This window comes from Lithobates pipiens, unplaced genomic scaffold (assembly GCF_037356315.1).
Source record: "Lithobates pipiens isolate NorthernLeopardFrog02 unplaced genomic scaffold, aLitPip1_a1.2 Scaffold_10, whole genome shotgun sequence".
NCBI classification, from domain to species: domain Eukaryota; kingdom Metazoa; phylum Chordata; class Amphibia; order Anura; family Ranidae; genus Lithobates; species Lithobates pipiens.
Window position 1 is genome coordinate 126,354,898 of NW_027507686.1, and position 16,630 is coordinate 126,371,527.

The 16,630-nt window shown below is 39.0% G+C and overlaps 1 protein-coding gene across 1 annotated transcript in view; it reads left to right on the plus strand.

The window, feature by feature from the left end:
- The first annotated feature begins 479 nt into the window (after positions 1-479).
- SLC6A2 (solute carrier family 6 member 2) overlaps positions 480-16,630 on the plus strand; it is a 698,054-nt gene continuing 681,903 nt past the window's right edge. Inside the window, exons 1-2 of the mRNA XM_077458093.1 lie at positions 480-655; positions 1,619-2,040. Of these exons, the coding sequence (XP_077314219.1) occupies positions 1,728-2,040 (313 nt within the window). The 5' untranslated portion in view covers positions 480-655; positions 1,619-1,727. The remainder of the gene's footprint in view (positions 656-1,618; positions 2,041-16,630) is intronic.

The following is a 16,630-nucleotide window of genomic DNA, read 5'->3' on the forward strand; positions in this document are numbered from 1 at the left end:
GCACACAAGGAAGCATACCTAGAATTGGCTATTTAGCTTTTACAGTTCGGATTTTACATCAATTTCTGTAGAAAAAAAAATTGAGTAGCCAACAGGTTAATTCTTACTTTCTGTTATGCTCCTGTGGGGACATCAATATAAATTACATTTGATGTGATCCAGATAATCTTTCTCTTCCATTTGCTGCAACTCAACCTAAGGGCATGCTAATTTACATATTTAAGATTGCTTATATGTCCCTGTAATGCCTGATGCTTAAGAGATATATAATCACTTCCTTAATAAACTTGCTTTTGGCTTTTCTTAAAGAAATAAAAATAATAAATTAAATTCAAAAAAATATTTTGTTCACAATGTAAACACAAGTGTTCTGTGCAGATTTCTGGTATTTCTTTGCTGTAGTATCCATAGGTGGTGCTGCTGAGTTTCCAATGTCTACAGTGGGTGTATTGATTTAACAAGCAGCACGTGCATTGAGTGCATCATGGTTTAAAAGCTGACAACTTTCTATTCTTTACAGTTTTCTCATAACAGAAGGAACACAGAGTTTTCACTTGGAGAGGGCAGGGACTGGAAGGACTGAGTGGTCTTCATGTTGTTCAACATCAGCTTACTGGACAACTTGTTGATATTACAATCTACTTGCTGCAAGCTGGTAAGTCTGTGCACTTTTTCAAAAACATGTTTTTAGCTAGCAAGTAGTGAATTATGGTTATCGCAGAAGCTTTTAATAGTTTACCAAATTACTTACTAATCCTAATATATATTTGTATGAGTGTGTGTTTGCGGCAGGGACATTTATGGTGAAATTTGTTGGAAGGACTGTATTATGTCAAGGCTTTAGAAATGCTAAAGATATAAAAACAATTATATGGTAAAATGCTAATGTTAGTTTTAGCACAAAAATATATTTTTTTAATAGTAATTTCATAGTTGTGATCTAATTCAGAATTTGCTTTGTCAAATATTGTCTAAGGAGACTACTGAGTTGGTGCAAGTAAAAAAATTAGCCGTGTTTGCTTGCAAACCCCGTGTCTGAAGTACTAGAACAACAACTGCAACAGTTTTTGAAAAAAATCTAGGTTAAAGTCATCACTATACTTGCAACAATTTTGGTTATTTAGAAAGGGAGTATTGTTAGCAAACAGTGTGGAGATAGTATCGTTTAGTTATCAGACTTGAATCCAACAAAAAAATTGCCTTCTCTTCCATCCCCAGCATCTCTAAGGACCATATTAAAAAAAAATACCAATGCAACAGTTTATGGAATTGTAAAATCAACAATGTTTTGCATTTTAAATAAGTTGTTATTAAAGCTTACATTCGACAGATTTTACTTCTTAATCCTAGCATACAGAGCAAGAACGTTATGGTCTAATAATAATATCAACAATATTGAATACATATGAATAAATGAACATCAAACACATTTCCACAGTTATATAGCTTAAAAAAAAATCTGAAAATCAAGAACTGTTAACTAGTATAACACACTTCAGTGTGCCGTGTATAGGAAACTGGACCAATTTGTTTATAAAGCTAATTTCATTACTAAATCTAGGAACTGATATCCACATTGTGAAATATTTTTATTGATTTTTTTTTTCTACTCTTTCAGAAAGAAGAGTTGAATAAAAAAGGTTAAACATCAGTAAAAAGACTGCACTTGGCTTTTACTTTCCTTGAAAATCCTTTACAGATCGTGCTGCACGGCTAATACTTTTCAGATGCCGAAATCTAAGATCCTCATTCAGGGTCATACTGACCATAGATTGTCAGCAGTGGTTCCCTTCAATGAGTTTTCCCCAGAAAAGAAAGATGTCGAACTGATTTTAGTCAAAGAACAGAATGGAATTCAATATACAAATAACACAGTAATCGCCCCAGATGCTTCCCAGAAATATGAGGTTCCGGTTCCAGAAGAGGAAGAAAGGGAGCACTGGGGCAAGAAAATTGACTTTCTTCTATCAGTTGTTGGTTTTTCAGTGGATTTGGCCAATGTCTGGAGATTCCCTTATCTCTGCTATAAGAATGGAGGCGGTAAGAACCTTTTATGACAATATATACTTTTTTTGATTGCCGTTGGATTGCTTCATTTAATAGCAACAAGCTAACTTTTGCTGTTCAATTTAAAAATATATAAGGAACTTGTTGATAATGGAAAGCTGTACTGAAAGAACATGCAGGCTGCCATTGCTGACTTTACCTTTTAAAAATGCTGGTTGCTTAGCTTTCACACTAATCCACATTAAGTATGAACAGAAAAGGTTTTGACTTTGCTCTGACTTGATGCATCTTTCTTTCTGGGTCAGTTAATCAAAGTCTTAAATCCAGACAGCCGGGAAACTAGTATTTTCTAAATGAGGTCAGCTATGGCAGCCTACATGTATTTGTCAGTAAAGGTTCACTATAAAAGTTTGATAATTTATTAAATGCTGTAATCTTGGTGCAAAACAGGCATAACCCACAAGGTCATCTGTTGCAGTTTGTTGCACCCTAGTATATGTTGAAATTTTGGTTTGCTGGTGTGGACCTGAGCTGACTTGTAATATGCCTTGTAATATCTTCTGTTCATCTCTGTGATGCAGTGATGACTGTCAGCCCTTGTACACACAGTCGGACATTCCAGCAACAAAATCCGTCAGATTTTTTCAGACGGATTTTGTCCGAAACTGGTGTTGCATACACACGGTCGGACAAAGTTGTTGGAAAATCCGATCGTTCGGAACGTGATGACGTTCGTACGCAACGACGGGACTACGTTCAGGCTAGTAGCCAATAGCTTTGGTCTAGGAATTTGATCTGAGCATGCGTGGCACTTTGTCTGATCGGAATTCTCTACAAATGATTGGACAAAGTCCGTTCGGATCATGTTGTTGGAAAAATTTTATATCCAGCTCTCAAACTTTGTTGGTTGGAAATTCCGACGGAAAAAGTCAGATGAAGCCCACACACAGTCGGATTATCCGACAACACGGTCCGATTGGACATTTTCCGTCGGAATGTCCAACCATGTGTAAAGGGCTCATGGGTAGCTGTAAAAAAAAAATATAGCTCACTGGGTGGAAAAATAATACACCTATGTAAGGGTACGTTACAAGGAGAAAGGGTAGGTTTGATAGGTAGAGAAGACTTGTCAGCAGTGCTTTGTTGCTAATATGCTCAGAAAATGTCTATGTTGGCAAAAGACTTTTTATGGGCCAAGATCTAAATGAGATTTGTAGGATGGATTCAGCTCTGTAGGGGATCCACACAGGAAGATTTTTTCCTCACTTCCTGTCTGTGACTCCAGTAACAGAAATAGAGCATGTTGGTGACAGGATAGCAAAAGCAGCAATAGAAGAAAATGTCTAACGTTCTAACTTTGTCCATACTTCTAAAAATGCATTTTGTGTTTGTTTTCGCCTGTTCGCCCAAGAGATTTCACTTCACATTGTATCCTGACAGAACATATAGAGAAAGACACAAAAAGACACAGATTGTGATAAAAACCTGACAAAAGCTCTAACAACACTAACCAAGTCTATTATAAATTTAAGGGAATCTGTACTGAGAAAAAATGGGGTTTCCAATGCTGTCCTTTTCCTCTGAAAATGCTAGCTGCCTGGCTGTTGTGCTAATCAAATGGCTTGACTTTCTAAGGACAGGGAAGTGTTAATTGCAGGGTTACCAGGAAAAAATAAAGGAAAAGAAGGTTTGAAAAGGAAACCAGCCACCGCATTTAAGGTCTAATAAATTGTAATATGTCATTCTTTCTTTTTCTCTCTCACTGGGTAATATATGTCTTCTTATACACATATGGGTATACATAACTATATACGGTAACTATGTGGACAAAGTATAATTATAAAAAAAAATTTCAGCAGTTTCACTTAAAAGAAAACTAGTACTAAGAGAAATATGGACTGCCAATGAAGGTGTTCTCCTAAGAATACTAGTTATTGCCTGTCTACCCCTGACAGTTGGGCCAATTAAGTGAAACTGCTGGGAAGATGTTTTTTTTTTTTTATATAATTAAACATTCATTTAGGAGCTACACTTTAATAAAACGTAAAAGAAGATAGTCATGGCACAGTGAGAGAGAAAAATAAAGATTAATATGTTGCAGCTTATCAGCCCTTAGATGTCATGGCTGGATTTGTTTTTTTTTTTGTTCTTATTTACCTTTATTTTACCCAGTGATCTTGCTAGTAACACACTCCCTGTCCTAGGCTGACTATGCTTGCTGCGCTGTATCTGTGGAAGACCAGCATTGTCATTGGCTGCCTTCCTGATATGAACTACAAATACCTTACCCTCTCCTCATCTCTAATAAAGAGCTGGTATCCTTTATTCACAGATAATAGCTGGGAAGGCTGATAAGAATGTTTGATATTTCATTTCAGTGCACAGTAAGCTATAAGGACACCATATTTCTGTTAATATTAGCAAGTGAAACTATATCACATCTGCATTTAAGTGTAACAATAACCTTAAGCTGCTTGCCTATACCAGTGTTAATATGAAAACATTCCTAAATATAGAAAATAAAGTAAGGCAACACTTTAAAATGGATAGCTAAATTTCATATCTAATAAATATACTAAGCAATAAACAAATAAATCTAAAAAAAATTAAAAATAATGTGCAATAGATCAATGTTTCAAAGTGCAATAAATGTATATAACATGAAAGTGTCCATCAATTATTGTGAGTCCACCAAAAAAAGAGCTGAAAAAATAAAGTGCATATGCAAAGTCTCTGTGCTTCTTCAATAAATATTCTCCAGGTGCCACTCTGTGCTTAACACATGTAATGAAGGTGATCTCTCCCCAGTGCACACTCACCAGAGGCAATTGGCTTTTTAATTTAAAAAAAAGGTCTGACAGCGCTTGGTTTATGTATCACATGACAGTGGGGGATTCCTCCATATTTACCACTGCTCTCCACTGCTTTTTTTTCTCCATACTCATGCTCATTTGGAAACACTTATTCATGTGCCACTTTTTATAAGCACTATACAGATCGCTTGTATATTTAAGAGTGGCTCTGCTTCACTCAGATTGTTCTCAATGAGTGCGTGAGTTCCTCTGCTCAGAAAGCTAAAAATCAGAAGAAGTGATGTGCAGTAACCAAGCCTCTACATGTTTCGTCGAATGACAGACGTCCTCAGGGTCAGACGTATTGCTCTTCCCTTTGCATATCATCATGCGGCTGTGTGTTGAGTTATTTTGAGGGGACAGCAAATGTACACTGTTATACAAGCTGTACACTCACTACTTTACATTGTAGCAAAGTGTAATTTCTTCAGTTTGGTCATATGAAAAGATATAATAAAATATTTAAAAAATGTGAGGGGTGTACTCACTTTTGTGAGATACTGTAATAAAGCTTACCTATAGGTAGTGAAAATAGCTCCTAAACATGTACCGTTTAGGAGATATTTACATTGCATGCAGCCAGTGACATCACTACCATTCCTTCCCAGCTCCCTGCCGTGGGTGCCATGCTCATGGGAGTGATGTCATCGCGGAGTGATGTCATTGCGGAACACCTAATAAGAGGATAGTATGCGACTGGTCTAAACTACGTGGCATGTTCACCAGTGCCATGAGCCTGGCGGACAAGATGGCTGAACTAGAGATACTGTTGTGCAAGGAGGATTTGAATTTTGTGGGAATTTCAGACCAGGTTCAACAGCTCTCATGGTTGGCTGGCAACCATTCAAGGGTATACCTTTTATAGCAGGGAAAGAGATGTAAGAAAGGGGGAGGGGTATGCCTATATATCAAGAATAATGTACAAGTGAGTGTGAGACATGACATCACTAAGGGAGTTGGGGAGGAGATGGAATGCTTATGGGTAGTGCTCCAAAGGGATGAAGCTAAGGGGAAAATATTACTTGGAGTATGCTATAGGCTCCCTAACATGAGGGAGGATGGTGAGATGTATCCCCTTTCACAAGTTGGATTAACAGCAAGGATGGGAAGTGTTATCATAATGGGGGATTTTAATTATACAGACATAGATTGGGCAGAGGGAACCACGTATTCTTCTAAGGCTTGCAGTTCCTAAATGTCTTGCAGGACAATTTCATGGTTCAGATGGTAGATGCACCAACTAGAAATATGATCACAGATGTGGAAATACAGAGCAATTTAGGAAACAGTGATCACAGGTCAATTGATTTCAGTATAAATCACACAAATAGGAAACATAAGGGGAATACAAAGACAGTGAATTTCAAAAGAGCCAACTTCCCTAAACTACGGACCTCGTTAGAAGGCATGATTTGGGATAAAATCTTAGGAACAAAGAACACGGAGGAGAGATGGGTTTGCTTTAAGAGCATATTAAATAAGGACATTAGCCAATGTATCCCATTGGGTAATACATTTAAAAGAGCGAACAAAGGTCCTGGATGGCTTAACGCCAATGTAAAAATACATATAAAAGCAAAGGAGAAGGCCTTAAAAAAATACAAGGTTGAGGGATCATCATCAGCATTCAGACTTTATAAAGAATGCAACAAGAAATGTAAGGGTGCAATTAGGGCGGCTAAGATAAAACACAAAAGACACATAGTGGAGGAGAGCAAAAATATCCCAAGAAATTCTTTAAGTATGTAAACAGTAAAAAAGGGAGGACAGACTATATTAGCCCCATAAAGAATGAGGAAGGACATCTGGTTGCAAAGGATGGGAAGATGGTGAGGGCATTGAATTTATTCTTCTCCTTAGTCTTCACAAGGGAATCGGGGGGCTTCAGTAACCAAAACTGCAGTGTTTATCCTTATGACAGATCACAGGAAGCATCTCCATGATTAACAGAGGACAGAATTAAAATTAGACTTGGGAAACTTAACATTAATAAATCACCAGGACCAGATAACTTGCATCCGAGGGTACTCAATCAAGTAATTGCCAGACCATTGTTCCTAATTTTTACTGACTGGAATGGTACCGGGTGATTGGAGAAAAGCCAATGTAGCACCAATATTTAAAAAGGGCCCAAAACACATTCCTGTGAATTACAGACCAATTAGCGTAACATCAACAGTATGCTAGCTCTTGGAGGGGATGATAAGGGACTATATACAAGATTTTAGTAAGGAGAACGGTATCATTGTTCTTGCCAAAACAATCTATTAACCTTCCTTAACCTTCTATAAGGAGGTGAGTTGACATCTAGATAAAAGAAGGCCCATAGACGTGGTATATCAGGATTTTGCAAAAAGCATTTGACACAGTTCCCCATAAATGTTTACTGTACAAAATAAGGTCCATTGGCATGGACCATAGGGTGAGTACATGGATTGAAAACTGGCTACAAGGGCAAGTTCAGAGGGTGGTGATAAATGGGGAGTACTTGGAATGGTCAGAGGTGGGTAGTCCCCCAGGGTTCTGTGCTGGGACCAATCATATCTATTTTGTTTATAAATGACCTGGAGGATGGGGTAAACAGTTCAATCTCTGTATTTGTGGACAATACTAAGCTAAGCAGGGCAATAACTTCTCTGCATGATGTGGAAACCTTGCAAAAAGATCTGAACAAATGAATGGGATGGGCAACTACATGGAAAATTAGGTTTATTGTAGAAAAATGTAAAATAATACACGTGGGTGGCAAAAATATGAATACAATCTATACACTGGGGGGAGACCCTCTGGGGGAATCTAGGATGGAAATGGACCTGGGGGTCCTAGTAGATGATAGGCTCAGCGATAGCATGCAATGCCAAGCTGCTGCTAACAAAGCAAACATAATATTGGATTAAATATTAAACTCCAGAGATAAAACGATAATTCTCCCGCTCTACAAGACTCTGGTTCGGCCGCACCTAGAGTATGCTGTCCAGTTTTGGGCACCTGTCCTCAGGAAGGATGTATTGGAAATGGAGTGATTACAAAGAAGGGCAACAAAGCTAATAAAGGTTCTGGAGGATATTAGTTATGAGGAAAGGTTGCGAGCACTGAACTTATTCTCTCTGGAGAAGAGAACATTGAGAGGGGATATGATTTCTTTTTTTTGTTTACAAACGGTTTATTGAAAAACAAGTCTCAGTACAGTTTAACTTTACAATGGAAAGAAGTAAATGCATGAAATTGGGTTCACAGAATGGGCGGAACAGTGGTTAGCACTCTTGCCTAGCAGTAAGAAGAGTCACTGGTTCAAATCCCAACCAAGACCCTACCTGCTTGGAGTTTGCATGTTCTCCCTGTGCCTGTGTGGGTTTCCTCCAGGTACTCCAGTTTCCTCCCACAATCCAAAGTCATGCAGGTAGGTTAATTGGCTTCTGTCCAAAATTGACCCTGGTATATGAATGGGGACCTTGGATTGTGGGCTCCTTGAGGGTAGGGACCGATGTGAGTGTGCAATGTACAGGGATAGGGACTTGTAGACACTCACTCAGGTTGAACTGGATGGACTGGTGTCTTTATTCAACCTTACTAACTATGAAACTATAAATATAAGAATGAAGTATAAGTAGCAATGGTATAAAAGAGAGAGGTACAAATCGTAAGATGTATAATTAAGTCACAGATATTACACCATAGAAGTATAGACTGCTTGAAAGTTTGTAAAATGATACAATGATATTCAACCTTACTAACTATGAAACTATGAAACTATGAATATAAGAATGAAGTATAAGTAGCAATGGTATAAAAGAGAGAGGTACAAATCGTAAGATGTTTAACCACCTCGTGCCCGCCCTATAGCCGAATGACGGCCGTAGAGCAGGTGCGTTCGTCCGGGAGGCCGTCCCTGGACGTCCTATTGTTTACTTCCGCAATGCGCGCCGCCGCGGGCGCGCATCGCGGAAGTTCTGTGTTTGCCGTGTCCCCCGGGGACAGGCAAACACAGATCGCTGTAAACGGCCAATCACAGCGGCCGTTTACAGCGTGATCGGCGTGTCCAATGGGAGATGATCTCATATGTAAACATATGAGATCATCTCTCAGCGCCGCTCTCCCTCCTCACACAGAGTGTGAGAGGGGAGAGATGAACGGCTGCAGCGGCAGCCTTTCTGCTTCGCCTAGATGAAAAAAAAAAGTAAAAAAAAAAGTTTAAAAAAGTGCCATCCTCCCCCAGCAGTGCCATCCATCCTCCCCCAGTGCCATCCTGCCCCAGTGCCATCCGCCCCAGTGCTACCTGCCCCCAGTGCCATCCACCCCAGTGCTACGTGCCACCTGCCCCTAGTGCCACCTGTTGTCAGTGCCATTTGTCACCAGTGCCATCTGTCATCAGTGCCACGTATAAGTGCCATCTGTCATCAGTGCCACGTGTCATCAGTGCCACATAGTGCCATCTGTCATCAGTGCCACGTATTAGTGCCATCTGTCATCAGTGCCACGTATCAGTGCCATTTGTCATCAGTACCACGTATCAGTGTCACGTGCCATCTGTTGTCAGTGTCACGTGTCATCAATGCCACGTATCAGTGCCATCTGTCATCAGTGTCACGTGTCATTGTCCTGGTGCTTCAAAAGTGTAATAAATAGTCAACAAGTTAGATGTGTAATTTATGTTCCTAGAACACATGATGGCGCTACCTGCATGTTGGGCCTCTCTATGTGGCCAGGCTGTGAAAAAGTCCCACACATGTGGTATTGTAATACTCAGGAGGAGTAGCAGAATTTTTTGGGGGGTGTCATTTGTGGTATACACATGCCATGTGAGAGAAATAACCTATTACAATGACAATTTTGTGGAGAAAAAAAAAAATTCAAAATCTTAATTTTGCAAAGAATTGTGGGAAAAATATCACAACATCAAAAAGCTCACTATGCCTCTTACTAAATACCTTGGAATGTCTACTTTCCAAAAAGGGGTCATTTGGGGGGTATTTTTACTTTCCTGACTTGTTCGGGTCACAAGAAGCGAGATAGTCCACCAGTACATCAGATGTTAACAATTTTGTGCGATTTGCACCACAGCTTGTAGACTCTCTAACTTTCACAAAGACCAAATAATATCCACTAATTTGGGTTATTTTTACCAAAGATATGTAGCAGTATAAATTGTGACCAAAATTTATGAAGAAAAATTAATAATTTGCATAATTCTGTCACAGAAACAAAGAAATATGCGTTTTTTTTTCAAAAATTTCGGTCTTTTTTCATTTATAGCACAAAAAATAAAAACCCCAGAGGTGATAAAATACCACCAAAAGAAAGCTCTATTTGTGGGAAAAAAAGGACAAAAAATTAATTTGGGTACAGTGTTGCATGACTGAGTAATTGTCATTCAAAGTGTGAGAGCACCGAAAGCTGAAAATTGGTCTGGGCAGAAGGCTGTTTAAGTGCCCAGTAAGCAAGTGGTTAATCAAGTCACAGATATTACATTATAGAAGTATAGACTGCTTGAAAGTTTGTAAAATGATAAAAAGAATCCAAAAAAAAACCTGAGATAGATCAATGATCCAATAAAGAAAGATCCCATGGCTTCCATTTTTTTTCATATGTGATCATAGTATCGAATAGTGTGTGATGAATATGTTCTGATAATTTGATGGAAAGCATGCGGTTCATAATTTGAGTTAAGCGTTAAGAGCTATAGCCCAGTGCATTGTGCTAACTAAGGTATGTATAAGTCTGGCATGTGCTGTAGGAATGTCCGGTATAGGAAAAAACAGGAGGCACATTTTGGATGTCAGTACAATTCTTCTTCCTGTAATTTGTTCTATTTTGATTTGTGCTTATTGCCAGGTAGATTTAAGGTATGTACAATCCCAGAATGTGTGTACAAGGGAGCCCTGAACTGGACATCCTCTAAAGCATAGAGGAGATGTTGATGGGTAGAACGAGTTTATTCTGTCTGGGGTGAGATACCATCTACATTGTAATGAAAGTTTATATAGTGCAGTGCTAAAATTGACCAGATTCGCATAACCAAATCGTGCATATATATAAATATTGTAACAAAAAGCAGCAAAAACCTGTATAAAATAATGTTGCTATGTCATTTGAACTGCACACATTGTACAATGTGACGGAAGGATATATATTATAACCACAATAACATGCATCAAATAAACTATGTAAAAATTATAAACTGAGAAAGTCCATAAAACATCAGTGCAGAAAAAAAGTCCACCACAGTGATCAAGAACTTGATAATCTTCAAATCCACCAAATATTAAAACATGTTCTTATGGTCACCCATGTGACAACACAACCACCGATGAGATTATGCGCTTACCGGAAAATTTGGACTCAAAAAGAACATATGTTCTATGAGTCGATAGGGCTTTATGATGTACACTGGCAGCTGGAGTGTAACCTGTCAGGATCTTATCACATATGGATGGTCCATCCAGATCTTGTCCAAAAATTGTAAACACTGCCTCTCCACCAGTGGAGAATTAGTATTGATTGATACTCGACAAATAGGAGGAATAAAAAGAGGGCCACGTAGCGTAATTCCGTAATTTACAACAAAATATTTATTAAAAAGTAATGCACTTACATTTAAGAAGTACCATCAAGCGCTTTCTAAAAACAATGGCAGCAATGGAGTCCACCCGACATGTTCCGTCTCACTAGACTTCGTCTGGGGTATCTATATTGTAGTTTAATAGCCGATTCTCTAATGGAAGCTGTCTTGGTGCATTTGCGTCGATTGTTAATCATAACGTCCCATTGTTCTGTATCGAATGATTCGTTCAAGTCTGATTCCCATTGGGACATTTGTCGTGTTTTGTCAGATAAGTTGTGTTCATTAAGGCTTTTGTGGATTCTAGATATTAACCCCCTATCACGGGGTGAGGAAAGGCAAATTTGTTCAAAAATCGTAAAGGGGGTTTAGAGGGTTTTATATTCTGTTTGCAAATCTGAGAATGTACAAAAAGTATTGTTTTTTTAGAGTGATTTCAGGTTTGTAAGTATGAGGAGTTGCCTTAAGGTGTAGGGATTTGAGTTTTGATCATGGGGGGAGAAAAGAGGATCACCCAGGAAGGAAGCTGGGGGGGAATGTCTGATGAGATGTTGAATTTATGTTTTTGTCTGTGCCATAATAGTAGAGTTTGGTGTACCACCTTGTTAAGATGGCCAATTATTTGAGTTTAATGGATTTACACCACAGGAGGTCCTGAAGGTGGTATGGTAGAACAGATTATTCTTCAAACAATAACCAAGGTATATGGATGGAAGGTACATTCCATTGAGCAAGTTGTGTATATCTAGCAGAAAGGTAGTATAACCAAAAATTGGGAATGTTTAGCCCCCCCTTTTGATTGAGGTCTAAACATCAATGAATATCCGAATCTAAATTTTTTGTTATTCCATATGTACTTGTTTATTTCTCTCTGTAGAGAATCTAGTGTGTTTTGGGGAATTAATAGAGGAAGTGCTCTAAAAAAGAATAAAAGTTTCGGCAATATAACCATTTTGGTTTCCACTATCCTACCCATAAACTAAATATGAGAACTTGACCATGATTTGAGTAAATTTCTAATGTTTTGGAATAATCGAGGGTAATTGGAGAGATGAGAGGAAATTGAAAAACTCTGGACAGCCGCACTCCAAAAAGGATCTATTTCCTTGTGCCTTTTATTGTAAAATAATGATCACATAACATGATCCACAGCAAACGTGATACAAAACAAAATACTGACGCGTTTCACACTGAAATCAGTGCTTACTCATAGATAGTCTAGCTATGAGTAAGCACTGATTTCAGTGTGAATTGCGTCAGAATTTTGATCTGTATGGAAGTGGAGTGATTATCCTGGTGGTTCGACCTGTAGCGGTGGTATTTTTTTCTCGTAATTGGAGAGATATAAGGTATTATTAGATGGAGTGATATGGATACCTAAATATCTAAAGGAATCTGTGGAGCATTGAAATGGAAATTTCTCTTCCAGTGAGGCGGTCAAGTTTGGGGGGCATTTAATTGGTAGAGCTGAGCATTTGGATAGGTTTATGCTTAATCCTGTAAGGTCATAAAATGTGTCTAAGGTCTTGACTAGACATGGTAATGAGATCAAGGGTTCAGTGAGGAACAGGAGGATGTCATCTGCATAGAGACTCAATTTAAATTCTTTTGAACCTTTTGTGTACCCTTTGATGTTTATATTGTTGCGAATGGCGCATGCAAGGGGTTCGATGGCGAGGGCAAATAGAAGAGTGGATAGTGGGCAGCCCTGTCTTGTGCCTTTATTTAGTGGGAAAAATTCTGAATTGTGGCCAGGCAGTTTAATGCGAGTATGTGGGTTGTGATAAAGGGCTTTGAATCCATGTAAAAATTCATTGTTTATACCGAATCTAGGGAGTAGTGTATCTAAGTAAGACCAACTAACACCATCAAAGGCTTTGTGTATATCTAAACGAAGTAATAGAGTGGATCTGGCATGGAAGTTTGATTCTTGGATGATATTCGTAGCTAATCTTATATTGTCTATAATTTGTCTATCAGGGATAAAGACTGATTAGTCAGGATGGATTAAGGGGGGAATAACTAAGGCCAGTCTACCCGCTAGTAATCTGCCCCGAAGTCGGAAGAAGAGGGCGGCGGTGAAGAAGAAGGCCGGGCTCCTCCGCTAGCAAAAGAGCTAGCAGAAGATAGCGGAGGAGTCCGGTGAGAAGACCCCCGAAGATGGACAGAAGACCCCGGAGCTGGGCAATAAACTATTTTAACCCTTGTGTGTTGTGTTTTCTTTTACTTTTTTTTTTACAGGTGAATGGGTAGGGGTACATTGTACTCCATACTCATTCACATAGGGTGGGGGGCTGGTATCCGGGGGCCCCCTTATTAAAGGGGGCTCCCCGGATTCCCATAAGCCCCCCGCCCGCAGACCCCGACAACCAACGGCCAGGGTTGTCGGGAAGAGGCCCTTGTCCTCATCAACATGGGGACAAGGTGCTTTGGGGTGGGGGAGCCACGCGCCCCCCCTTCCCCAAGGCACCCCCCATGTTGAGGGCATGCGGCCTGGTACGGCTCGGAGGGGGTCTGATATGGACCTAGGGGGGACCCCCACGCCGATTTTTCGGCATAGGGATTCCCCTTTAAGTCCATACCAGGTGACGGGGCCAGCGACGCCTCCTTCGCTGGCCCCGGCTACCTGGAGACGCGCTCAAAATGAGCGGATTTTTCTCCGCGTGGGAAAAGTCTGCTCATTTCAAAAGTACGGCGGACTGGCACACACACGGCCGGATTGTCCGCCGAAATGCGAGTCCGATGGAAAGATTGGAGTGCAAAACTACTTTCTAAGTCCGCCGGACTTTTGGGTAAAAAAAAAGTCCGCCGGAGCCTACACACGGGGGGGATTGTCCGCCGGACTTTTCCACCGGATTGTTTGATCGTGTCTACGAGGCATAACTGTACTTAGTCATAGATGACATAGGTGCTATGACTAAGCACTGTTAAGTGTGAAATGCGTCAGTGTGTATGTCTCATTTTTTTCTGTGGCTTGTATCTGTTGGACTTTTTACAAATAAAATGTGAAAAGTAAAATAAGCTTTGGCGCTAAAACCTAAATGGTGTACTAAAAATGCTAATACTCTATAAATTACATAAAAATTACATAAAATGAAGCCCAATGTGGGAATTTCACCAATACACTGTATACGTGATATTAAAGCTATATGTAAATGGAAATGTGTATCCGTTATCCTACATAGTAACTATGCACAAGTGTGGTAAAAAATAATGACTATGCACAAGTGTGGTAAATGATATGATAAAAATTACAACTAATCTATCACAACTAAAAATGTAGGTGCTTTGACAAAAAGTGCTTTAGCTCACGTAAATGAGCCAATACTTATATTCTAAAAAGTGACAATCAAAAGGACATTGTGAAGATACCAAGTGAAAACATCAAAAAAATTAAAAAAATCATATAATGTCCAATCCAAAATATGTTATAATGTCCAAAAAAATAACAATATTTGTTCAGAGTCGCATCATCTAGTTGCTGAAAAAACGCATAAGACTTTTATCAGATAGGAAGGTGAAGCAAGGTGACTGGTGAAAACAAGGGTTAAATTCCTCTCCGGTGCGCCACTCTGTGTTAGAGAAAAAATGTATATATGCGCTCACCAGACATTAAACCCTCAATGGGTTAACCAAGCAGTCACAGTATGAGCCACTGTGCAGCTCTCTCGAGGCTCTGCCACCGCTGAGCTGTGGGGATATTTTACACTCTTCCTTCCGTGAATGGTCCGTTTAGCGTTTGTACATGAAGGAAAACAGAAGTACAACCATGGTGCAATATTGTTGTAAAAACGTACTATGTTTATTAAAAACAGTTTTACTCACAAATTCCAAAAAAGATAGATCGCTGTGAAATATACTCCGCCGGCGTTACTGCTTGAATAGCAGTGTAAGGTGCACGTCCTAGGCCACGCCCTACGCGTTTCGTCAGAGCGACGTCATCTGGAGCGGCCATATTGGTGCACCTTCACGTTTATGTAGGGTGCAGTGCTCTTCTGCGCTTGCGCGATGTATTAGCGCCATTTTAATTGTGGGAATGCCCTATCCGAGCCGCTGTGTGTCTGTATTGTATGGTCTCTTGTGACAGTATAAACGTGGGAAGATTCTTTGCTTATTGTCAATCCAGGGTGTGCCGTCTTATATTGTGTAACTGTCACAATTAAACTTTTGCCTATATATTTGTAATTGCGGACTCCGGGCATGGTGAGATATAGTAATATAGCACCGCAACCTACATAACTATTCCAGTATACTTATAAAGGGAATATCAGTAATTATACATGAATACAATTGGTATTTATAAAAAAGAGGTTAACAACTATATATAAAAACAATTAATAAAATTAATACCATGTATGTAAAAAATATATATGAAAAGAAAAGAGAAAATATTAAAATATATGAGGACCAAATATATAAAATTTAATATATTTGATAGTAATACCCTAACCAGCTGTATATTGCATGTGTTACCTGCTGGGCTTCCTGAATACAGGATTTTTATATGTGTTTATTTTCAGTATGAATGATTAGAAACAAAAATATATGTCCACTGTATTAATAAATGGACATATTCCCCAGAGAAGGGGACAAGAGGAAAGAAAAATAACTAAAAGTGAAAAAATGTGTATGTGTGCTACTAAGCTCACACAAATTAGAAAAAACTTTTTTCTTTTTACCAATAAGGTGAAATAAATATATTGTGGGGAGATGTTGATATCTTGCTCATTTTTTAAAAAGCCTTATTTTTAAAAAGCCTTATTTTTAAAACATTTGTTAATAGGGCAGACTAGATAGAAAAAATGCGGTGAAAGGAAACTAATAGTGAAGTTGAGTGGGGAACTCAGTGTGTAAATATGTACCTCATTTCAAGGCTTTGTATATGGCCTCACATGTTGCTAGGCATATTCTCCCATAGGGGGCAGACTTTTTTACTATGATGTCAAATAATAATTATTGATAGGGGGGTGGGGGAGGAAAACCTTCTAGGTTGTGGTTCGAATGTTATAATGTGATTTGTTGGTTTTTTTGGGCTGTATTGGTCCTGCCCTGAACCGATAATGTATAGTTATGAGTTTAGACTGGGGGAGTTTTAAAAATTCGTTAAAAAACAATTCAAATCCAGCTCTACATTCATTCCCTGGGGTTGGAGGGTATCTAAAATATATATCCATTTGGTTTCATTTCTGGATATTTTGATGGTTTTGTCCTC